The sequence below is a fragment of the Panthera pardus genome, unplaced genomic scaffold, assembly GCF_024362965.1.
Source record: "Panthera pardus isolate Hobbes unplaced genomic scaffold, ASM2436296v1 HiC_scaffold_10, whole genome shotgun sequence".
Classification (NCBI taxonomy): Eukaryota; Metazoa; Chordata; class Mammalia; order Carnivora; family Felidae; genus Panthera; species Panthera pardus.
This window is the reverse complement of record NW_026526655.1, coordinates 26071474-26097639: the sequence shown is the minus strand read 5'-3', so window position 1 is coordinate 26097639 and position 26166 is coordinate 26071474. Positions and strand designations below refer to the sequence as shown.

At 37.4% G+C, this 26166-nt stretch overlaps 1 protein-coding gene across 1 annotated transcript in view; it reads left to right on the top strand.

Moving 5' to 3' along the window:
• The window catches only part of CPS1 (carbamoyl-phosphate synthase 1), a 127682-nt gene that overhangs the window by 84012 nt on the left and 17504 nt on the right, over positions 1 to 26166 (top strand). Inside the window, exons 22-32 of the mRNA XM_019446110.2 lie at positions 313 to 454; positions 1782 to 1847; positions 2304 to 2367; positions 4293 to 4474; positions 10991 to 11185; positions 11607 to 11674; positions 13340 to 13415; positions 18672 to 18749; positions 21580 to 21687; positions 23560 to 23649; positions 25212 to 25382. Coding sequence (XP_019301655.1) covers positions 313 to 454; positions 1782 to 1847; positions 2304 to 2367; positions 4293 to 4474; positions 10991 to 11185; positions 11607 to 11674; positions 13340 to 13415; positions 18672 to 18749; positions 21580 to 21687; positions 23560 to 23649; positions 25212 to 25382 — 1240 coding nt within the window. The remainder of the gene's footprint in view (positions 1 to 312; positions 455 to 1781; positions 1848 to 2303; positions 2368 to 4292; positions 4475 to 10990; positions 11186 to 11606; positions 11675 to 13339; positions 13416 to 18671; positions 18750 to 21579; positions 21688 to 23559; positions 23650 to 25211; positions 25383 to 26166) is intronic.

Below are 26166 nucleotides of genomic sequence, written 5' to 3'. Positions count from 1 at the left end.
TGATTATTTTGAAAGAGGAAAGTCATTAAGATAGAAAATGCAGAAGCGATTTCCAGGAAGTAAGAAGAGAAGAGGGTGCATGGGTGTGAAAGTAGGAAACCACATGTCTGAAAAGGTGAAAATATCATTGAAAATACTAGATTTCATAGAGGCTGGAAGATTTAGTGGGTTATTTATTTGTGTATGTTTAAAAGATCTCAACACTTTGAAGATGGAAAATAAGGAGCCTTTGGTGTTTTTGAAATTGAACAGTTCACTAGTCCTTACTGTGTTTGTTCTAAACTTGAATCTCTCTTTTTCATTAACTCCTAGTGAGTCCATTACAGAAGAAACCCTGAAAAAGGCAAAGGAGATTGGGTTCTCAGACAAGCAGATTTCAAAATGCCTCGGGCTGACTGAGGCCCAGACAAGGGAGCTGAGGCTAAAGAAAAACATCCACCCTTGGGTTAAACAGGTAAAGGAATTTCCCTTTCCCCACAGGGTGAAATGTAGGCACCCACTCATAGAGCCATTGCCGGTATAAAGAGGGGTGGAATTCAGAAGTGATTCTACTTGTCCAGTCAATGCCCATGATCCCACCAGTTTTATTCAGCACAGGTTTGATATAAGCTTAAAAGGGAAAGGTTGAAGGGGCACTGGGACGCAAAGGTAGGACTGAGTACATGGTTTTCTCTGCCTAAATGAAAAAAAAATCAAAGTGACCTCTCCTTTACTTTTTGACCTCTGTGCAGATATATCTGCAATAAGATAAATCCTTAGTGTAATAGAAGGACTTGAAATCCCCTAGCATGGTGGCTGACCTCTTGAAAAGAATAGTTATCTCTTTTGGCACTAACTTTTTACAGGGTAATACTTTATTTTAAGTGCCCCATCATTATGGTTCATTTAGTATTCATTGTGATAGGGTTGGGCATAATGAGCTCATCTAGTATTCATGACAATCATACAAGAACTTTCATAGGTGTACCGTTGTGATTTTTTTTTTTTTTTTTTTTTTTTTTGGACTACAGTAGAAGGATGCCTTGGCTTAAAGTACCACCAGCTGGTTTTTGTCCTTTAAAATCATTGACTTTTCTCCATGTGCTCGGGGGCGGGGGGCGGAGGGGCACATGCCTTTGGTCTCAGGCTTGATGCAGAATATTTTCTATTCAGCAATTATCTTTCCTCCTTCTCACCTGCCTTACACTAGCTTGCCCTGTTGGCCCTGAATTCTTGCTCACTAAGCTAAGCTCCTGGCCTTTGAGAACTGAATTGATTTACTTTTTCAAAATATGTTCAATGAGACCTTGTCCCCTTCCCCTCTTCCCCATGCTTTATGGTATTTATGTCATTCCATTGCTCAGTGCCATTGGTAACTTAAATTCTATGCATTCATTTGCAGACCCAAAACATTCTTACATATAGGTCATTTTGCTCTGATCTGAGCTGCTTTAGATAGTTGTCTGGGTAAGTCTTCCTGGTAACTAGTTGACTATATAACGATTGTGTTATGTATGTGAGAAATACTACTGTAATGAATCACTGATGCTCTGGGTGTGTATTGTCATTTATTGCTCAAGTGATAACTAGATTACATCATTGTTCCTCCACCCCACCTCATTTTCAGAATTAGAAAGTAATTGAATTGTACTTACCTTTTTATTGTTTTTATATTTGACAATAAGGGGCCTTAAAGGAATACGAATGCAGCGCAAATTGTTTTACTCTTGAAAAAATATAACAAAGGGACTAAAATCCCTATTTATTTATGTAATTATTTATTTATTTATATTTTCTTGCAGATTGATACACTGGCTGCAGAATACCCATCAGTAACAAACTACCTCTATGTTACCTACAATGGTCAGGTAGGAACTGCCAAATTGCTGTATGTAGAAAGCTCCAGATTTAGTAAATGGTCACCATGGGGAATATACATTTTCGTGGTTTTGGTTATCTAGTAATCTAGGTAACAAAAATGACATTATGTAGGTCAGATGTGATAATGTACTTCTATACTGACTTTTCAGAACTGCCTTAAAATGGTGAAATCAAACAAATACAACTAGAATAAGGATAATGGTTACATGAACATACAATTGTGATGTGTTCTCATGGCTATTTAATTAAAATATATTGAACTTATATTTTGTGAATAAGTAGAGTTTATACTTTATGCTTATGGATTCCCAGAGACTAATACAGTGCAGACATCAATAAGAGAAAGGATGAGAAAGATACATTCAGTGACAGGGCAAAGAGTTTAATTAGATTGAAGAATAACACATAATAATTTCTACGTCTTTTTTTTTTTTTCTCCTCAGGAGCATGATATCAATTTCGACGACCATGGAATGATGGTGTTAGGCTGTGGTCCATATCACATTGGTAAAGTGATAACTTATATTTACGTAGGACTTTACAGTTTATGTTGTACTTTTCACACATGTTAGTTCTATTATTCCAAGAACTATGTATAATAGATGATGTTATAATAAGTATTTTGCAATTTCAGAAACTGAGGTTCAGACAGGTAAAGCCCAAGTTTATTTAGCTATTAAGTGATAGAAGTCGTACTCAACTGCAGATCTCAACTATAGTTCCTTCTTCCTTTTCGTCATGTCACCCTTTTATGTTTTTATCCTCATAAACGAAATTGAGCCTCTCACTGGGGTTGGGGAATGAATTGCACTTTGACGTTTCCTCATCTGGCATGGTTTTACACAAAGATCTATATTTGCTCAAGAACTTTATACACCAACCAGAAATTACATTTGTAGATGAGATCTGTGAATATATGACGTCTGTTGATGTCAAACGCCAAGAGCTTTTCTCATTGGTTCATAGGCAGAGCATTATAGAATTTAATTAAAACATTCCCACTGGAAATTCTTACATCCCACCCAACACTTAAAATTAGACATTTAATAATGAGATAATAATAATAATTTACAGTTACAAAGCGTATATTTAAATAGACATGATATTTCTCAAGCGTATTTAACATTTAGTCTCTGCAGATTATTCGAGTATGGAAATGATAAAATGTATAATTTAAAATGTATGTAGTCTTATTCTGTTACTTTAAGCATAGTTTGCTTTAGTTTTTATAAGTAATTAAGTGCTTCTGGATATACTACTTTAGCAATTTTTGGCCAAATCTTGAAGTAGTTCAAAAGTGTTTATTACTTTACTACCTTAGTTTCCTGTGGCTAAATGGCCTGAACACTTCCATCAGGATCTACCCTTCTCTTTTCTAGACCTTTCTTTCTTCCTATTCAAATTTTACCTTATTTATGTGACAATTCTGCATTACCTTAAGACCCAGGGCAGACTAGCTGAGCTGATAATCAAGTGTATACTTAATTGATAGTGAAAATTAGCATGCTACTATATTTGGATAAGTTACTGTTCTGACAAGAGTTTTTAGGAGACAAAATCCTAATGCAAAGGATTAGTACAAATCCCAGAACTTTCAGTTCTATGCATCCCAGTAGAGGTGATATTTTGAGGTATTTAGGCCATTATTGTACTTTGAATTACTTTTTAGAAGGTCACTCACTCTGCATGGGGTGGCCTTGCCAAGCTTAAAAGGATATGCTTGGAAAGGACAGGATTTTCAATCAATCAAGATATGTCAGAGCTACAAGGTACTTCAGGGATCATTTGGTTTAGCCCTCAGATAGCAGAGCAAGTGGAATAACTAAAACAAGAACTCAAGTATTCCAATCACTAGCTTAAATATTTTTGTGTACTGAGGTCAGTTTGTTCACTTTGAGTTTATTTTTTAAGTTCCTTTTTTTTTTCTTTTGAGAGAGAGAGAGTGAGCACATAAGCGGGGTGGGCGGTGGGGGGGAGGTGGGTAGGTGGAGAGGGAGAGAGAGAATCCCAAGCAGGCTCTGGATCAGAAACCCACGGACCATGAGATCATGATCTGAGCTCAAACCCAGGGTTGGATGCTCAACCAACTGAGTCACCCAGGTGCCTCAAAAGGGTTTTTGTTTTTTTATCATTAGAATTATCTCCCACTAACTTTGACGTTCTGAATGTTTCAAATATGGAGATTACCTAATGGAGAACTTAGCATATAAAACAAGCCAACATGTCATTGTTGTTTAATTAGTCCCTGTTTTTCCTACTATTAATGTAGTGTGCATAATGGATCTGAAATTTACATTTTGAAATTTTAAAAAATTGCATCGAAAGGGCATTCGCTTCCTAGACTTGGACTGACTGGCAATATGTTTCTCTGCTCTTTGTGTTGTAACTTCATGTTTCTCTTACCCCTTTTCCCAATCTCACCGTCTCTGCAGGCAGCAGTGTGGAATTTGATTGGTGTGCTGTCTCCAGCATCCGCACACTGCGTCAACTTGGCAAGAAGACAGTAGTGGTGAATTGCAACCCTGAGACCGTGAGCACAGACTTTGATGAGTGTGACAAACTGTACTTTGAAGAGTTATCTTTGGAGAGAATCCTAGATATCTACCATCAGGAGGTAAAAAGAGGGGGAAAATAAAGAAAGAAAGAAAGAGAGAAAGGAAAGAAAAAAAGGAAGAAAAATATATGCAGTGCATACTTTATAGATGTGTGTATATATACGTATATATACATATATATATATATATATATATATGTATATATATGTAGATTTAAGTTATAATTCCCCTTAGGAGAAAGAGCTGCCTGTGTCTTCCACTGACTAATTTTGTAGCGAAACTCTAAAAAAATTATCCCAGCCTTAGAGTCTTGAGGCCCTGCCACAGAGTGATTATTTTTTTCTTTCTAAGCATTCCAACTAGATTGAAAACTCTTTTGGTAACATGTGCCAAACACATATTAACTACTACAAAACAACCCTCCAAAATATTTTGCAGAATGATTTCACTGGTCATCTAGACACACAATAAGCAGCCTCCCTCTAGTTCATGTGTTGTTGTGGTTCAGTAATGAGTGGTCCCCAGAGGAGAAAAGTCAGCTGTTCACAAAGGACCGGTTAATTCTTTGTGCCATGAGATGAAGCCATCAGTCTTCGGTTTAAGATCCATGAGTTCATTCTGAATGATTTCGGTACTTTTATAGCTTTCTCTGATAGTTGCGCTTCCTCTCTCCCTCTGATATTACTGAGAATATCTTCACTGTGAATTCCTATGATTGCAGGTTACTATAAGTCTCTAGAAAAAGTTAATTAAATTATTTTACAGTTAAGAAATAACTATTGGAAGATTTGAGTGATGTCCAGTGATTGTTCCTTTTGATGTTATTACAGTTAAATTCCCTGCTATCTAGAATCATTCCCGTGTATATTCATACGGTTACTGAGAAAAAAAAATACTGAGGGCCATAGTACTTAAATTCAAGTTTTGACTTGACAATTCATTGACTTGTGGAAATTTCTTCAATTCTGTGTTTCATCTTTTTGTGGTGTTGTTAATGAGCCACGTGAGTGTTAAGTATGTGCTACATGCAGGTTCTGTGAAGATAACAAGATTTGTGGTTGGAGTCACATTGTAAAGTATAGAGTTCAGTGCCAGAACATATGACGATTTTATTACATTAAACAAAAATAGACAAACTAAGGATGGATATATCACCATAGTTGTCTATTTGGAGCTAAGTATACTAATCTTTTCATATGATGAAATTGAACCATTAGGTAGAGTATGCACAATTTTCGTTTTTCTCTCTGACATGTTTTTTTTTTTTTTTTCTAACAATTTCTTAAGATTCATTTCAGGTGGGGATCAAAACAAGTACATTCTACAAATATATCTTGAGTACCTTTTAGTGTACTAGGTTGAGTACTTGAATACTAGGTTCAGAAGGGCAGAGAGCTATAAAACCAAATCCCTACCTTCAAGACATTAGAATAAAACTAGGACCCATAACATAAATATGTGAAAAATTACATAATTGTTTGAAAATATTAACAAGGATTATAGGAATCACAGCAGGCATTTTACACATAATTAATTATTTCACCATGAAATGTTTTAAGGAAAGATTAAAAAATTCTACAACTGCCTTTGGATACAGTTATACATGGATATTAATGAGATCCTTTTATAATAACTGAATTCAATATGATGGTAAAAGATAAATTAGCCCTTCTTTGAAGCTAATTGGCATTTATAGTTGTACTCTATATTTTTAAATTTTGTATTGGAGAATATAAGAACAACATTCCATTGATGTATTTGTTAGAGTATCCCACAGGAAATGTTTTATTATTGTATACACATATCATACATACATATACATATATGTCTCCTTCTATGAGGTTGTCGTGTATATCCTCACAATCTCTAGGAGACAGACTGCTGTAATCCAAACTTGGATGCCCCTAGTGATGCTGAAGGTACTGAGACATTCAGTAGTAAATCTGCAGAAAACTGGAAGCACATCTAAACTTATTCAAACACACATTTGAGTCACTTTAGAAGGACGATAGGCTTTTCAAGGGTACATAGTTGTATAGGATAATAGAAAGTATGATGGGTCTCCTGGTTCAGGTCTCTTGGTCTAGTTCAGGACCAAGGCTATTTCCATGGCAACAAGGAAGCACTTCTAAAGAAAACATAAAGGGGAGTCAGAAAAGTGACATGCCCTGTGAGTAAAGCAGGCTGGTTCAGTCTATAGGGCAGGCACTCTTGATCTCAGGGTCATGAGTTCAAACCCCATGTTGTGTATGGAGCCTACTTAAAAAAACAAAAACAAAAACAAACACAAAAAGGAAAGAAGTCTTGATGAGAGGTGGAGTGAGAGGAGATTTTAGGTGTGCTAAAATCTCCTTCCTACTTGTTCTTATTTTTTTAATAGAAAATGTTACAGTGATGTATTCTTTTGGCTGCAGACATTTTTTATACTTTATAAAAAGCAGCCCTTTAAACTTAAGTCGTTAATTCCTTGTGATTGTGTCCATGGGTTCTGCTCCCTGAGAAGGAATCTGCATTTTGATTTTTTTTTTAAATTTCGGTGTTGAGTGTGGGGAAGGGTCCAGAAAGTGAGAAGTTGGAGTCTGCTATCTACAAGGGTTGGATTTGATAGATGGTATTTTGCCTAGTTCACAGTTTTGGTTAGGACATTCCTTATAAGGGAAAGGATGTTCTCAAGTTTTTTTGAGGTATATGAGTTGAAAATTATTACATTGTTTACAGAAGTTGCAACACTGTGCTTCTCTTTTATTAGATCTATTATTAAATCTTTTTCTCAGGGATGAACTATGTAATAATCTTCACAGGCTACAGCAATGAATAAGAATCACATAGATCCTGTCTAAACTTCACATTCCCTTTTTTCCTTTGAAAACTCATTGTTTGAAAAGTTATATAAATGAACATTAATTTTATTCTACATCCCAGCCCCATGTAAGACCCATTTCTCATTTTTCTATTTGTTCATTAAAAACCAGATTGAGTCTAAAATTTCCAGGCAATATTCCTGACACCTTACGATATTGCTATCTAGTTTGAGTCCTGCTTAAGTAATTTTTCTTGCTTTTACAATGAATAACTTATTTGATCATACCCCATAAAAATGTACTCTGATTAATGAGAAAATTGTTCTGTTTTTAACACCTAATACTATATGAATATATATACAATGGTACCTCTGTAACACAACTTGAGTTAAATGAATGAATGACAGACATTAATTAATTATAGACAAAACCCATTAGGCAATGAATGACTCTAAATAGAACTGGGTTTCATTCCTAGCATTTGATTTAACTGTTATTAAATATAATCTTAAGGGTCTGCCTAAAGTGTTGAAAGTTTTTTACTAAAATGTGAATTCCAAAATAAGAAAGCATGATCAATCTCATAGACAGATGTGCAAAGAGTAGAGATTTATAAATTACAGATAATACATGAAATTACAAAAATCAGGACCATCTTTTAATGAGTTAAAAGATGAATGAATGGAATGAATTAACATGAATGCTATTTCTGTTAGATAATTTTTTTCTCCTGCATTCTGTCTATAATAAAGCATTTAATTGGCCCATAAAAATAAGGACCAACAAAAGTACTAAAAATATATTTGTGGGGTTGCTGCAGCTTGAATATTGTTTCAGAAATATTCTTGTGTGGGGTTGCCCTAGCTTAGTGATAATCAAGTTTAAATAAAACAGAAAACTAAACTGAGTAAAAAGATACAAACAAATCTAGGTAGGATCAATGGAACTTTGGGACCCTACTAGAATTATTTTTGGGCTGGAGTATTTAGAAATCTGTGAAATATCTGAACTTTAAAATATTTTATTTCAGTGAGTTATTTAAAACTAATTTGGCTTAAACAGTTATGATAATAATGCTAATTTGCCCATGTGGGATACCAAGTTCTTCTCCCTGAGCCCCTGCTAGTTCTGTGCTTAGAGTTGGGGCCAATTTAAGATGGAATTCTTCCACAGAACTGTCTTTTATTAACTTCGTCCTATAAACATGTTCTCTTATACTGAATTCCTTTTGTTGTGTGGGCAAAATGTGCACTTAACCATCAGCTGCTACTCTAACACATTCTGTGGATATATTTGCCTTTCCAGTGATGATCTTTATGCAGACAAAGTTTTTCTACCACTTTCAAAAAGAATGTTTTAGAAATAGCTCTCCTTGTATCCTCTAACATTAACCATCTTTGAAACTAGGTAGAAAAATAGAGCTAGCTTAAGATTCGAAGATTTGGTTTATTAGTTAGGCATACTTACTTTAAAGTACGTAAAGAATTGAGTTCTAGTGCTGGCTTTGTATTTGGTAGATGTGAAATATGGCCAAGTCATTTAACCTTTGCTGAGCCTTAGTTTCTTGAGCTATAAAATGGGGAGAGCAGTATCTACCTCAGAGGGATAGAGTGGAGGTCGAAACAGATGGTCCAGGACATATAGTAATATCCTTAATGAATAGTAGCAGTTTATTTTATTACTGTTTTGAATGTTCCTAATTTATTAAAAAATAAAAATCAATTTCATAGAACATTTTGAAAAATATTGGTTTATTTATTAATTAAAGACTTTCACTCTAACTTTGAGCTCCCATTTAGTGCAATGGACTCCAATTTTTGCTTATAGGTTGGTACTTCTTTTTTTTTTTAATTTTAGAAATTATTTTGAAGTCTTTCAAGTAAAAAACTTTTTGTATGCATTTAATCAAGGAATTAGTTTTTAAGCCTCTAAAATATTAACTCTGCTAATAAACTAAGAATAATAAGCAAATAAAAATATTATTATAGTACAAAGAATAAATCTTCCTAAAGGTTCTGCAAAGATGTATATTGAACATAAAAATGATAAAAGAAGCTTAAGTGCACTTATAAATATGCAGAACTGTGGATTATTGTTTTCCATACTGTTTACAATGCATTTAAGCACTCAATTGCAGGGTATTTGCTTAGGCAGTAATATAATTTCTCTCATCAAAGAGAAATTAGCTTTATCCCTTTTAAGAGTATTTCAGACTGATTTCAAATAATGATAAAATACATTTGGTGCACATCTATTATTTCAGCAGTTCTAATATTCATTAGGTTATTAAAACAAATACAAATTATGTCTAGATAAATGGCCATTCAGATATAATAATATTTTCTAATATTAATAACAATGTAGTATTTATGCACTTATAATGTGTGAGGCCTTTAATGTTTATTATCTTATTTAACTTTTCTAGTGACCTTGTGAAGCTAACAGCTATTATTATTCTAATTTTACAGACATGAAGCCTGGACAGAGTTTCACAGAGGGAACTAAGATGGGAAGGGACTTTGAACTTTAAAAAAAAAATCTTGATGTTTTGACTGCTCATAAGAGATTAAGGTTAAAGATTCAGAGACTGCTTGTCAGGCAAATAGTAAGGAAACAGGAACTCAAATCAGTTTATTGGGTACTGTAGACAGGTGCCAAGGTGGCAGTAAAAGAGAGAGGGTGTACAAATGGGAGGTGAGATTTAGACTGGACTTTAGTGGAGAGATTATGTAGAGTTTAGATAAGGGAGAAGACAAAAGGAGAAAAGAAGCAAAGGCAGTGAAGGGTAAGTGGGGCAGAATGCTTGTGAGCAGGAGTGCACATAGTTGGGACACTGAGTAGGAGGTCTTCTTGGAGGGGAGGAGAATGATAACAGATAAAGCTGGAGAGTCTTATTTTTTAATGTATTTTATTTTATTTTATTTTATTTTATTTTATTTTATTTTATTTTATTTTATCTTATTATTGTCAAGTTAACTAACATACAGCGTAGTCTTGGCTTCAGGAGTAGAATCCCATGATTTCATCACTTACATACAACACCCAGTGCTCTTGTCAACAAATGCCCTCCTCAATGCCCATCACCCATTTTCCCCACCCTCCTGCCCCCCAGCCCCATCAACCCTCAGTTTGTTCTCTGTATTTAAGAGTCTCTTATGGTTTGTCTCCCTCTCTGTATCTTATTTTTCCCTCCCTTCCCCTGTGGTCAAGCTGGAGAGTCTTAATTGTCCCGTTGATGGGGATGAGTTTACACTTTGTTCTTTAGGCAAAGGGAAACTTTGGAGAAAGCAAGTATAGGAGACTTGGTGAAGCAGTTTTGTAGGATAATTAATCTGAATGTGAAAGGCTGGGGTGGAGGGGAACAGGAGAAGTGAGTGTGAAAAGGAGAGATCTATGTCTATTTAGGAAATTACAACAGTAGTCCAAGGAACACTTGATTACAGTGTAAAGTACATGGTGAAAATATTAATTGGATAGATTTCCTTTCTCTAATTGTCATGCATGTAAATGTCACGCATTCATGTGTAGTTGTGTGGAAGCCTGATATGGTAATCATGTGTAATTGTATGGAACTCTTCCATAGATTTAAGCATGTAAGTGCTTGGAAAGTAAGAACCAAGTTTGTTTATCTCTGTAGCATAACTTAATATTATCCACTGATGGGAGAAATGCAAGTATCAAAGCATGGTAAGCATTTTCACTAAGGAAATGAAGGCAGTTGTTCAGTCACCGTGAAGTTGCCCCAGTGGCTGATATTGTGGGTGTCTTTTACAGGCATGCGGTGGCTGCATCATATCAGTTGGGGGTCAGATTCCAAACAACCTGGCAGTCCCTCTATACAAGAATGGTGTCAAGATCATGGGCACGAGCCCTCTGCAGATTGACAGGGCCGAGGATCGCTCTATCTTCTCAGCTGTCTTGGATGAGCTGAAGGTGGCTCAGGCACCCTGGAAAGCTGTGAACACTTTGGTAAGGAGAGAAACACATGTCTGTTTTAATGTTCGCTTTTGAAGAGTCGTAGCATGAATGTTAACTACTGCAGACATTAACTCCAGGGCAGAGAGAAGACACTGGGCTTAGTGACTTTACTTTAAAGCTGGTATATTTCCATGATTGCGGTTAAATGTTGGTTACAAATTGGTAGGAGTATTCTCATTAAGATTCAGACAATGAAAAACATTCAAACTATTTTTGAACTGGATTTGATATATAGAATTAGAAACTAGGAATTTTATATATTTCGAATGCCCAATTTACATTTTAATGGTGTCTTTTGAGAGAAAGAATAAAAAGAGTTGTGTTACCACTTGTTCTAAAGATATCTTTCTGCAGAGCTATTGAATCTTTTAAACTATTTGTGCATTTTGTTGTTGTCGTTTCTATCAATCAGAACGAGGCACTGGAATTTGCGAAGTCTGTGGGCTACCCCTGCTTGCTGAGACCTTCCTATGTTTTGAGGTAATATATCTTTCCCCCAAAGTAATGATTTAAAAATCAGGAGATACAGAACCGCATGCTGTATGCTAATTGCACTTGACTTTGATATGTGCAATCTGCAAATCCATCCACAATCCCCAAACCAACATGGCTGGATGGAGGACCTATGCACAGACCTTCAGTTTACTGCGTTTGTCTCGGAGTGACAGTGAGAGTCTATATCCTCCGTCTTAGAAGCCTGGCTTACGGCATCTCCTTGCCACATTGAGGGAGGATAGTTTCAATTAGCGAAGAGAACAATTAAAAAAAAAAACACCCTAAAACTAAAAAGGAAAACCAGCCAGAACAAACCCGGGATATCTGTCTCCAATATCTGTTTCCCAGTACACAGAAATGGCAGCTTGTCTCAGACTGTCGTCAACACCTCCTGATGGTGCCTCTGGTCTGAACTTTTGAGTTTTTGAGAGCACATTTTTAAGAGATAAATTGTAATGGTGAGGGACATGGAAAGTGAGGATCTTTTATATTAAACTTTGAAACGAAGTTCTATCATCAAAGGAGAAGTTTTGAATTATCACTTCATCTCTTCAGATGTTACCACATGTAAGCACCTACTTCACTGAACAGGGGATAATAAGAGAAACATAATTTGCTGTGCACCATTTGAAAGTGTAAATGGAATTTGAGATGGGGTCCTTTAAAACAATGAAAAATTTAAAATGAGGTGGAAAACTGTCCTTTTTATTTAAATGACATTTTGTGTAAATCACAGTCAAATAATACTTCTTCATTGAGGTATTAATGCAAATTAATTTAAACAACACACAGACATTTAAGGGAGGGTTGCAGAAAGCAGCTTTGACTACTGTGCTGCCTTTCTGATCTCTGCAATCTGTCTCTTTGTTCCAGTTTCCTACACTGTGAATTAGCAATGTTATTGCCTTAGCCTTCCTGTCTTAGACATTGAAAGCTCTTTATGCAAAATTTTGTAATAGAGTAGAAAAGGTAAAGAAAATGCTACTTTTTAAAAAGAAGTGGAAAGTAGTGTGTTTCTTCCTTATTCTTTCCCTTCTCTTATTCCTCCTTCTTTCCTGCCTTCCCATCTCACTTTGAAAATATCAAAATTCAGTGTAAATTAATGTCAGCGTTCTTTCTCAAGCAGTTAGTGAGAAGGACACAGTTGAATACCTTTCAGTCAGTTCCTGTACATTATATTTGCAAATGTTACTAAAAATTTTATTCTTTTGTAACCTGGTTGGTAGTAGAATGACCTGCTTCGACAGCAGACCTGTGGGTAAGATCAGCCATTGGCAATGACCTCTGAAGAAACGGGGAAAGAATAGCTAGATCCTGGGATGAATGTTGTCAAGATTTAAGAATCTCCTGGAACCAGCAGAGTGAAAACACGGAATCAGAAAGGACAAACTTTGAGTTACTGCCATCTCTAGAGCTATGTGGTTCTCTTTGGACATTATCACAGTTCTCACCCTCAACTTGGGTGACTCTTTTGTTGATCGTTCTGATGATTAAATGGAGTAAAGTCTTAATTTAGAAAAAAAGCAAGTTCTTACTCAGTCCAGACTGGAACTAGAGGTTTCCTGGAACTGTTCTGAGAAGCAATCAAGACCAGAATGCTTTATTTCCAAAGTGATGAAAGAAACTGACTTGTCCTCCTCTCATTTCCAGTGGGTCAGCCATGAACGTGGTATTCTCTGAGGATGAGATGAAAAAATTCCTAGAGGAGGCCACTAGAGTCTCACAGGTAGTGTCTGATTTCTTCCTGGTGACTTTTACTTCTGATAGTTGCTATCTTATTTCATAGGTTTTTCTTTTCACACTATGTTAAAGTGGTTTTCCCTTTTATTTGCTACCCACTAGTCTCCTATATATGGAAATAAGAAAACTCAAATGCATTTAACTGTATTTAGATCCTTAGGGTTAGTGGAAGAAGACCAGTGCATGTTTCGTCGCAACATTTATATGGTTTTAGACTCCAGGAGTGAGCCTGGATAAACATTCTTGACTGTTCATAAGTTAGGTGCTAGTCAAGTTATCCCTGGGGTTCCCAGCCTCAAGGACTGCCCGATCAAGCTCATTATCTATCAGTGAAGGCTTTCCTGATTTTTAATTCTCACACTTGGAGAAACTTTGCCTTAGTCAACCCTGCAATTTTATTATTTTTTTTTAATTTTTAAAATGTTTATTTATTTTGAGAGAGTGAGTAGCGAGGGCAGAGAGAGAGGGAGAGAGACAATTCCAAGCAGGATTCCAGCGTGGAGCCTATCACGGGGCTCTATCCCACAAACTGTGAGATCATGACCTGAGCTGATATCAAGAGTCAGACCCTCAACCGACTGAGATACCCAGGTGCCCCAACCCTGCATTTTTAATAGTAAAACCCTTTGCTCACTTATTGATTTTTTTTTCATTTTGGTACATTCCACTTGCCAGTTAATAAAAATGTTTATAATTTTGTAGTGATTTAACTACTTTCCTCCACTGCCCTCAGCTTTTATTTTATCCCTTGGTATTACCTTGGTGTGATCCATTTAAGATTTACCCAGTAGGGTTATTGATCTGCAGACCTTGTACTGTGAAGGATGAAAGTAATATTTGCCTTTTAAAAGCTTTCAAAAGCTTGTTGGGTTTTAAAGAGAGAGAGAGAGAGAGCACAACTCATAGAGAAGAGTTTGATGTTTGGCAAGTAGAATTTGGAGGGAGCTGAAGAGTAAAGTCTGAAGCATTTCAAAGAGGAATAAAATAACATGGTCTGTGCCTCCTCATGAAGCCAGACCTCATTTCTGTGTGGTGGTTGCCCCCCCAAGGACATTGGAGCAGTAAAGAAAATAGCTAAGGATAAAGGGTGAGAAAGACAGAGTGTAAAAGAAGAAAACCAAATAGATTTTGATTCGGTTTGAAAGTCGATGGCTGAGGAGGGATTCTCTCCAGTGGGCCAGTTTTCATTAATGTGCCTGGGAGCAAGACACAGTCTTCTTCTCTATTTCACTTCCTGCAAGGGTCCAGGCAAACTCCCCTTCTGAGAAACCAGTTACACCCAGCTGGTCTCATGTGAATGATAAGACAGGTGTCCTCTCTTTTCTGCCTGGAACACTGGATCTTGCAGGACCTCTATTCATAGAATATTTTAAATATATATATTTTACTGCTAGCATATGGATGGAACCCACACTGGACCAAAGTTTTATAATGGAGATGTCCTGACTGAGTACATTCTGGTTCAAGGATTCCCATCAAACTCCAGCAGAATCTGGAATACTCAGTTCAGTGACTCTGAAGTAAAGATAGATCCCATCAATCATTCATCTATTTATGTATTCATTCATGTTACCACCTGCTATATAATGGCATTGTTCTCAGTATCAGAGGCTACATTCATACAAAGAGAGATACGGTCTGCTCTCACAGAGGACTCTCTTTACTAGGGACATGAAGCTTCAAATAATTAGAATTAAATATAATAAGTATTGATATAATAAAATACAAGATACTGAGGAAGAGTGTAAATGAGATACATCCCTAAAAAGGGGCTTTTTAAATTAATTTAAAATGGTTTATTTAGAATTAACTGGATGAAAGTTTTATATTGTGGGTGTAAATAGAAGAAAGTAGAGTAAAGTAAAGGTTCAAACCTGAGAAAGAGCATGGGGTTTCTAGAAACTGTTAAAGGATTCAGTATATGGCTAGGACACCAACATGGTAGAGGAGAAGATAGATTCGGTAGGGAGCAGACAAAGAGAACCTTGTCAGTTATACTGACTTTGGATTTTAGTCATAATTTCTGATTTTAGTCATACTAGAGTATGGAGAGTGAATTCTGGGGCAAGACTGAATTCATGGAAGAAGGTTAGGGGCTGTTGCTATAGTTCAGGTTAGAGATGACAGTGCCTTGGATCAGAGTAATAATAGTAAAGATAAAGGGACATACATACATTCTAGAAATATTGAGATGGTCATTGGAGGCAATTAGTGAATAGAAGGAAGTAGATGGTGAAAGAGTATCTGATAAAGGATGATTCCTGAGCTTCTGCCTTGGACAACTGGATGGATGGTGGTACCATTTATTAAAATAAGAGAACATGGGAGAAGGAGAAATTTTAGAGAAGGAGATTATATATTTATTTTTTTGACCTTTTGTATAAGGTGCCTATGAGAAATCTAAGCAGAGATGCTTCAAAAGCAGTGGGTTATACAGATTTTAAATCGAGAATCAACGTCATGGCTAGTGATAGAAATGTACATATAGTTTTGGAAATAAATATATCATTTTAGTCAGAGTCTCAAGAATGGAAGCAATCACCAAGGAGACAGTATAGAGGAAGAAGAATAGCTAAAGCAGAGACAAGAGGGATACCCGCATTTAAGGACTGACCAGAGAAAAAAGAACATGAAGGAGCCTGACAGAGAAGCAGGAAAAGGTAGTTTATGGAAATAAATGGAAGAAACTATTTTAAGAAGGCCAACAATGTATAGTGCTGCAGAAAAATAGAAATTTATTAAATTGTCTTTCCTGGGGTGCCTGGGTGGCTCAGTCAGTTAAGCATCTGACTCTTGTTTTTTTGGCTCAGGTCATGATCTCATGGTTCATGAGTTTGAGCCCCGAGTCAGACTACACTGACAGTGAGGAGCCTGCCTGGGGTTGTCTATCTCCCTCTCTCCCTGCCCCTCCCCCACTCATGCTGTCTCTGTCTCTCTCAAATAAATAAACTTAAAAAAAAAAAGAAATTTTCTTCCTCAACATGGTGAGGACTATTTCATGGATTTGTTCAAATGTCCAGGATGGTGGATGCTATTATTCCCCCACTCAGATCCCTTTACCTGTGGAAGCACCTATCCCTAACAGTAGCGATAGCTGATAACACTTACCAGCTACACTTCTCTGAGTAACTATCCTCAGTCAGATGAGAGCTTCATCAACAAGGAGGCAAGATCCCTCACATCACCACCACCCTGAAAACACTAGACAATGAGTGACCTTTGCCTCAAGATGGGACTTACTCTGTGTTGCAGTTCGTGTTCCAGAGCTCCCTAGGGGGTAAGGCCAAATTCAGTCTCCACTGAGACCATAGATTTACTAGCTTCTTCCTGCTGCCCCATCCAGCTTCCCTTTCTCTCTCTCTTTCTTTCTCTTCCTTTCTCTCTTTCTTTCTCACTTTCCCTTTCTTTCCTTTCTTTCTCTTTCTTTCTTTCTTTCTTTCTTTCTTTCTTTCTTTCTTTCTTTCCAAATGTTTATTTATTTTGAGAGAGAGAGAGAGAGAGAGAGAGAGAGAGAGAGAGAGAAGGATGGGCAGAGAGAGAGGGAGAGAGAGAATCCTAAGCAAGGTCCATGCTATCAAAACAGAGCCTGAGGCAGGGCTCAATCTCACGAACTGCAAGATCATGACCTGAGCCAAAATCAAGAACTGGATGCTTAATCGACTGAGCCACCTAGGTCCCCCCCCCCTCCAATCCTGCTTTTCTAACTCCCTACATAAATCACCTGAACAAGGATCCCTGTCTCAAGATTGGCTAGAGAAGCTAAGATAGCTGGTAAACTTTTCTTTCTTTCGATTATGCTATTATAGTCATAATACAGAAGAAATCCCATATAGTTCTTAACACAGCTCCAGCAAGCCTGCTGAGGGAAAAATTTGGGTATTTAAAGAAGAAGGAACAGAGATGGAAAGAAATCTTTTTTGTTTTCTTGGCTAATAAACAGCTACATATCTAGTCAGCTTTTGAAGAAAATGAAGTATGGAAATTGGCCTCTTTAATAGAAGAGAGAATTTTATTTATGGCATAAAACATTGGTGGTTTCCAATTTTCCACAAAATTCCTTTTCATTTCAAGTGTTCTACTAAAGGAGATAAAGTATATGAAATGTAATACATATGCATGAGATGAACTCTATGATAGTGGCCCAAAGGAGCTTGTGTTCAGAGGAAAAGAAGATGTTTGGAGAAGGCTGAGGGGAGGAGGTAGCATCTGAGTCAGGCCTTGAAGGAAGAGTTGAGGTTTGAAAGATGAACCTGAGGAGAGAAGGTGGGGTGCACATGGAGAAGAGAGGCATGGAGACGGGTAACAGCAGGGTCTGGTAAGCAAACAAGTGGTGCAACTTGCGGGCGCTTGGGGCAAAGAGGAGAGGAGATACCTGAACCCTGGAGCTCCTCAGTCAACCTCTTCATTTCATCTGGAGAAAGCAAGCAGTTGTCCAGGTGTGGAGGGCATCACTGCACTGTCATGAAAGAGCTGGGAATGGGGCATGAGAAGGGTCTAAAACAGTGGAGAAAGGAAGGACCTTTTAAGATTAATAAAGTGAAATGTTGCAAATCCCACGTGTTAGAAATGGTTTAGAACATGTCCGTTCCAAGTAACAGAGGCCACCTTTGACCTAACAAAACCTCAACAAAATAATGAGATTCTCCTAAGTTCTCTTGCAGTCTCCTGGAGAGAACTGATGTAGGACCTTACAGTGCTTGGAAAAGATGAGTGTAGAAGAGAGAAAGAACTTGAACCAATATATATATATTATATATATATATATATAATATATATATATTATATATAATATATATGTATATATATATAATATATAATATAAATATAGTATATATTATATATAATATAAATATAATATAAATGTATATAAATAATATATATATAATTATAAATAAAATAGAGAGATATTCATAACTCTGGGAACAGAGATGGGACCCCCAGTGGACCCTCTCCTCAGCCCCCTCTTTTCTCTCACTCACTTAAAAGTCTATATTTGAAATTTCAGCCCTCATGTTCAATTCACTGAGTACTCAAAACTGAAGAAAGACCGTCTGCCTCACTGAAAGCAGAGAATGACCTTGTTCTTAGTGAACAAACTGGCTAAAGAGTTTGTGTAATGTGTTTGGCATTAAGATTTTTGCAAGTATTACCCTGGGATTTGCTTAAGGTATACAATTTTTACCTGACACTGTACACATACTGTCAGCTAAAGATTCTGCCCTTCTGTTTTCCTTGATGACAGGAACACCCAGTGGTGCTGACAAAGTTTATCGAGGGGGCCCGGGAAGTAGAAATGGACGCTGTTGGCAAAGATGGAAGAGTAAGTGTTTTATCCCTATATCCTAGATCCGTGCCTTCTCATCAGGTTTTCTTTTCTTTTCTTTTCTTTTTTTCCTTAGCGGTTTTGAAACAACACAGATTAGAGGTCATTGTTTCTACAAAACATGTCTCTAATAATAGTGGACAAGCTGCTCAGTCCAAAAAAAAATTTCAGTTTCACTGACAATTTGGTTGATGTGTCATGGGAGTCATATATCCTGTGTTTTATGCTATTAGAATTCCTCTTTGATGATATTCAAAATTAATTATCATCCTCTATTCATCATTCTTTTTGATAGATTTTTCTCTCATTTTCTTTTGTCTGTGGGTTTCCTTTTATGTTTCAACGAGTATTATAAAAACATCCAATACTTTGCTTTCTGAAGTTCCTGATTGAATCCCTAGTTTTTCTCCTCTCTTGATTTCCCAGCCTCCACTCTTTTATTGCATTAATAAAGACAAAACTCAACAGAGTGGGGTGGATAAGGATAATAACATAAAATTTGTTTACCAAATCACATCTTGTATTGCTAACACAATGAATGCCTCCAACTTCAGGGAAAAATGAAGATGTGAGAAATGCTTTCCTTTAGTTTGCCTGGTGCACTAATAAGGCACTTATGATTTATCTTGAAATATAGGAAGTTATGTTTTAGGGACTCCATGTCATTTTATTTGCTTTAATGAAAACTAAAAAAAGTTGTTCTTCATTTTCTACTTGGTAAATACTTCAAAACACTACTGAAAATGTTAAATCTTCTTTTTGGCTTTTTTGTCTTCCAGATTAACAGTTCAAAGTAGGGTTTTTTGCATGTTGCATGAACATACATATATGAAACATATGCTGTGATATATATACATACACACACACACACACGTATATACATATATACGCAGTAATGATGACTTCATACCACAGAATCATACAATCGTGAGTTTAAGCACCCTTGAAATCATTTATTTTAACCCCACACCCCCAAGGATGAGAATTCTCTTTACAGCATCACCAGAAAGTGCTCACCTGTTTTCTGTTTAATAACTTTGGTTACACAGAACACAGAAATTTGTCAGGTTAAAAGGTATCTCATATATATATCTATATCTATATCTATATCTATATCTATATCTATATCTATATCTATATCTATATAGACATCTCATTTATTTCTTCTTTTGAAGTAAAGTCTGCTTCCCTAGAATTTTTTTGTTTCTTACCTCTGGCCTCCAGAATTGTAGAGCATATGGTTAATCTTCCCCCCTTTCAACATTTTAAGTATTTTAATACTCAGGTATAACATAAGAGGGATGTAATCATACCAGTGTCAAAGTGGAGAATGTAAGACTGGCCTAGAGAAATTTGTGCTTTTTCAAATATTGTGCTGGTAAAGTAATGCTGGTCTGTTGGCCTGGTTTGGTTCCAATTTGCTAGGATATGCTCTTAACCTAAGCTTCTCTCAGACATCAACCACTGCTTATCAGCCTAGACTCCTTCTTTTGGAAATGATTCAGGTTATTCACATAATTTTTAAACAGTCACACTCAGAAATGGACATAGTACTTCAGCTACATTATGATTTTTTTCAGAGCTCAGTGGCAATATTGCCTCCCCATCTCTAGACACTATAAAAAAATCTGAGTGCTTACTATGCACTAAATATCATGTCAAACACCGAATACGTGTTCGTTCTTATCCTTATAAACATTCTGTGAGACAGATACCATTGTTAGCTCTGTCTTATCAGAAACCAAGCCTGCAAGATAAAGTACCTTGCCCAGGTCACAGAGCTCATAAGTGATAGCAGGAAACTCAAATTTTACTCTGCTTTAAGTCATTTATAAATCTGATAAACAAATCATGTCTGTAATTTATTTGTTTTTTTACAGTTGCCCAGTTATTCTCCCCCACAGTCAGCTTTATCATTTCCCAAAGACACACATAGAATTAACATTCAGGTTATGGCGACTGAGACCATAAACTTTGGAATGTGACAGATAAGGCTTGAAAATCCTGAGTTGGCCATACAGGAGTCACATGCACTTGGATTATTTCTTCTTATATTGCTTTAGTCTCCTCACCTCTAAGAGAAGACAAGAATAATTGCCTCTTGCTTCCCTTCTTTATCAAATTTCAATTTTTTTAATGTTTATTTTTAAGAAAGAGAGAGACAGAGCACAAGCAGGGGAGGGGCAGAGAGAGGGAGACACAGAATTCAAAGCAGGCTCCAGGCTCTGATCTGTCAGCACAGAGCCTGATGTGGGGCTTGAAATCAAGGACCCGTGAGATCATAACCTGAGGCAAAAGCAGATGCTTAACTGATTGAGCCACCCAGGTGCCCTCTCAAATTTCAATTTAAAAATCTCTTAATCTTTAGATCTGAGGCCTTCTTTCTGGTCCACCTAAGTTGTAACATACACCCAGCTGTTCACCTCTCCCATCTTTTCTTTTCCAGTGTCTAAAACCTAATCTGGAAGGAAAAGATAAAGATCCCTCCTGTGCCTCCCAAATGCTTGTTTCCTATTCTTAAAAGTCAACATGAGTCACTTTAGTTGTCCTCTTTTCCTATTATTTGTACCCATTCCAGTCAATGGAGGAGGGAGGTCAGCTCAGCCACTGTCAGCTGCCCTGGGGCAGTCTGTCACTGCACAGGGAGGTGGCTAAGTCTACATGTGCAGCCCTTCATATTCCTCTCATCAAGGACTGAGCGAAGGAACTAGTCAATGCTCTAGGCATCTGTTAGAATGGCGGGATTTTTGGGGGGAGTGAGTGGCGAGGCAGTAGCTTCACTGAAATAGGTGCCTGACAACTCTTTCTAAAATCTTCTTTTGGCCAGGTTATCTCCCATGCCATTTCTGAACATGTGGAAGATGCAGGTGTACACTCAGGAGATGCTACTCTGATGCTGCCCACACAAACCATCAGCCAAGGAGCCATTGAAAAGGTCATCATCTACAAATAAAAGTGCAAGGGGAAAGGCAAAAATTAAAAAAAAATGTTTTAAGGAGTAATGTAGGACATACCCCAGGTGAAGTGTATTATAAGGGGAACTTTCTTGCTCTGAGTCCGCTGGATATTTTAGAGATAACAATTTCCTTCTTGCCCTTTAAAAAAAATAAGTTTATTTATTTACTTATTGAGAGAGAGAGAGAGAGAGCATAAGTAGAGGAGGGGCAGAGAGAGAGAGAGAGAGGGAGAGAGAGAATCCCAAGCATGCTCTGTGCTATCAGTGCAGAGCCCAACGTGGGGCTCGAACTCATGAACCATGAGATCATGACCTGAGCCAAGATCAAGATTCAGATGTTTAACCAACTGAGCCTCCTTCCTGCCCTTTTGAGCCCACTTGGTTGTATGCTAGTGTAGTGATTCTTGAACTTCAGTGGTGCCATAACAGCCTGGCGAACTTGCTAAAATATAGATTGCTGGACCCTATCCCCCGTTTCTGACTAAGTACTTCTAAGCAGGGCCCCAAGATTTTCATTTTTAACAAGTCCCCAAGTGATGCTGTTTCTGTTGCTATTGGTTTGGGGATCCCATTTGGAGAACACTACTGCAGATGATTCCAATGTTTGAGAGCCACTTAGGTGAGCGGCATGTAAAGCTGTTTTTCAGTTAGAAGCAGGGATGCAGCAGTCATGTAGGAACCTTCTGGAACCTATGTTTTCACTTCTACCCTAACTCTCATCTCAAACCAGCACTTTCTGATATGTCTCTTTGAACCTTTCTTTTGGAAACATTGCTTTAAAGATCTTCCCAAGAATGATGCCTCAGTACTAAATAGGCACTGCTAGGTATTCTCAGAGACCATCATCTTAAATAATTCACGTGGACATTCCTTAGTCTTTAGGTATGTTAGGTCAGTCTAGGCTTTTTCAGTGAACCTTTCCAATAATCCTGCCATCAAAATCTAGGCAGGCCTATCTGGCTAGGTGTATGTTGGGCAGGATTCTGAAGATCTTACCTTGTTCTAGAAGGTGAAGGTAGCAGGTTATGTTGTAACACCAGTTTCATAAGAGAACATTGTCCTCAGATTTCAAGTGTACTTCAGTTTCTCATATCGGTATAATTGACCTCAAGAACTCAGATTTTTCCAAATCCCTCAGAGTTCAATGTACCACGGACTCTACTTCCTCTAATGACCAGTGTAGTTGCTGAATCCCTTTTGTGAAAGTAATGAATGAGGTGCTCTCGTTTCTTGCTGCCAGTGCCCCCGCATTGCATGGGTACCATCTGGCTCTGGTTGGATAGAGGGGTGTGTATATGTGACATGCAGAACCTCCCTGCAAGGAAACATCATTTTTTTCTGACCATAATATCTACCCTTGTAGAGTCCAGAGCAAGAGAAAAAGTACATCAAGGAAATCTCTCTGGTCTCTTTGCTTTGAGTGCTTTGTCATTTCAGGGCCTGCTCTTCTCAGCAGGTAGGTCAGGAGATTAATAGACAGTTTGGACTGCAGTTTCTGGTGCTGAAGCACCCAGGCTGAAAGAATTATTTAGCCCTCAAAGTAAAACCAGAGTATATAACGGTGGCTAGATAGAGACCTTTGGCAGAAAGATAATTTTGTAAAATTATGTGTTCTCTTCCTTGCTAGCCTGTTATGAATATTTAGTGCACATTATTATTTTGTTAACAGACGCCTACTAGTGGCTTCTCTTATTATTATTGCCATTATTATTGTTACGGTTATTAGTGGAGATGTAGCTCTCCTTAAAGAGAAATTAAAGAAACCTAACTTTAAGGTGCTGTAGCTTTTTCATTGTGTTTTCCAACTAAGGTATGCTCTTTAGCACTACTATCATTGTCCTTTGGATCTAGGTGAAGGATGCTACCCGGAAGATTGCAAAGGCCTTTGCCATCTCTGGTCCATTCAACGTCCAGTTTCTTGTCAAAGGAAACGACGTCTTGGTAAGAAATGCCAAGGTGCTTGAGAGAACACCACGGCTGTGTCAGCTTATGTCGGTCTGTGTCCCTCTGGTAATCTTCTCCATGAGCACAATCACAGAGCAACTGAGACTCCTGCTGCAATTTGTGTCTGAGTGTGGGTTGTTGCACAGCATATAATGCCTGCCTTGTTTGAAGACACAGGCCCTTGGTGGCACTGATCTGTCAGTCACAGTTACATAAAGCACTCTGATCTGCTGAGAAAGAAGATCACTGTCTGCCCTCTACAGTGTAGTATAGATGGACACAGTGACTGTCATAAAATAATCTGAATATGTAGAATGGTCACAAATTACTTGCACTGAGGTTTTAGATCCTGTTTACCAAAAGTAGTTAAATCAACTAGACTAGTCTTTTTTTTTTTTTTAATGCTTTTATTTATTTTTGAAACAGAGAGAGACAGAGCATGAGCAGGGGAAGGGCAGAGAGAGAGGGAGACACAGAATCTGAAGCAGGCTCCAGGCTATGAGCTGTCAGCACAGAGCCCGACGCGGGGCTTGAACTCACGGACTGTGAGATCATGACCTGAGCTGAAGTCGGACGCTTAACTGACTGAGCCACACAGATGCCCCTACACTAGTCTTAATTAATTTAATGTAACCAATCAGTAACCGCTATTGGTTCAGCATCTACTACGTGAAGGCATAAGGTGGTAATAACAATGTGTAAACAACAGTCTCTGCTTTCAAAGATATTCAGTGTGGTGAGGACTGGGAAGAAGAGGACTTTGCAGATAACTGTAACACAAGTTAGAGTATAACTTGTGGGAGGAATGTGCAAATCGATGGTATTGGAGTCCCAGAACAGAGAGAGCATGTCTGCTAGCTTTGTGTGTGTGTGTGTGTGTGTGTGTGTGTGTGTGTGTGTGCGCGTATGAACATGTATGTGCCCACACATGTGTCTGGGTGCCATATACCTGGTTTGAGGTGGATTTCAAAGAAGATTTTATATTTTAAACTGGATCTTAAAGAATAGCTGGAATATTGACAAGTAAAGGAAGGTAGAGAGGACATTATACATAGAACATCTAAGAGAAAATTTGGCATATTTTAGGAGATAGTGACTAGTTAGTGAAATTATTTTTCTAGGGAAATAGTGGAAGGTAAACTTAGAAAGTAAAAATGGGGTCAGGGAAATGGTATAAGATAATGTAGAGAGGTATATATTGAAGCAAGGGAATAGAAGGCCTTCAAGGACTAGAGTTTAATTTGATGGCCAGTGGAATCCCAGTGAAGGCTTTTTGGTAGGGATGTGGCATTATCTGAGCTCTGCATTGAAATCTGTCAGCAGTGTGTGGGGATGAAATTGTGGAAAGTAGATGAAAAAAAGTCAGAATTCAAAGATAGTGACTAAAAAGAAAATGGTTAGTAAAAGTACAAGCAGTGGGAAGAGAAGTCAGAGGCTGGCAAAACAAGAGCTGGGTCCCAGTGAAAAACAACTAGAACCCAAGTGGCAGGGAGAATATTTATATTGCCATTGGCTCTCAACATCCTCTTATTTTTTTTTTAATTTTGTCATGTCTCCAGGTGATTGAGTGTAACCTGAGAGCTTCTCGATCCTTCCCCTTTGTTTCCAAAACACTGGGGGTAGACTTCATTGATGTGGCCACCAAAGTGATGATTGAAGAGAACATTGACGAGAAACCTCTTCCAACATTGGACCATCCCATAATTCCTGCTGACTATGTTGCAATTAAGGTAACATTAAACAAAATCTATTAGTCATTTTTTTTAAGTTTCAAGGAAATTAAAGGAAAAATTTTTCATCAAAAATAATTTCAAGGGGTGCCTGGTTGGTTTAGACAGTAAGAGCATGCAACTCTTGATCTGGTGGTCATGAGTTCAAGCCCCACGCTAGATGTGGAGCTTACTTAAAACATTTTTTTTAATAAAGTAAAAAAAAAGATCTTGACACTTCATGAACCTTCTAACTAAAGTGCTGGACTAGGGATTTACGATGTTTCCTTTGAATAACACGATGCAGTTGCACCACAGACAACTTTATATGAACTTTTATCCATTTCAAAAATTAAAAAAAAAATCATTTAGAATTGCATAACTTGAAAACCAACTAGCTGAGTGAATTATAAACGATATTAATGTGGCTCATAGTGATGGTGTCAGTTTAGTTGGTAAACAGCAATTCTGGACATATTTTGTTAGGACAAGGCTTGAATCGTGCCCCTTTTGAGCTATGCCAAGGCTTCAGGAATGCAGGGATCTTGGAAATTGTTACTCCGTGGTGTTGGTTAAATTCTAACTACCTTGGCCACCTTGACTAGTCCCTACTTTCTTCAGCGGCACAATATTTCCACTTGAAAAGTTGAAATAGCAGTTGCTATTCATGGTGGTGCCATGTAGGTCATGAAATTGATGGCACCTTTATGAAGATTGACCAGAAAAATTTAAGATTTGTTCACTAATTTCCAATATATATGTATATTCCTAAAAATACATTAATAACAAAGCCATTGTGCTCCTT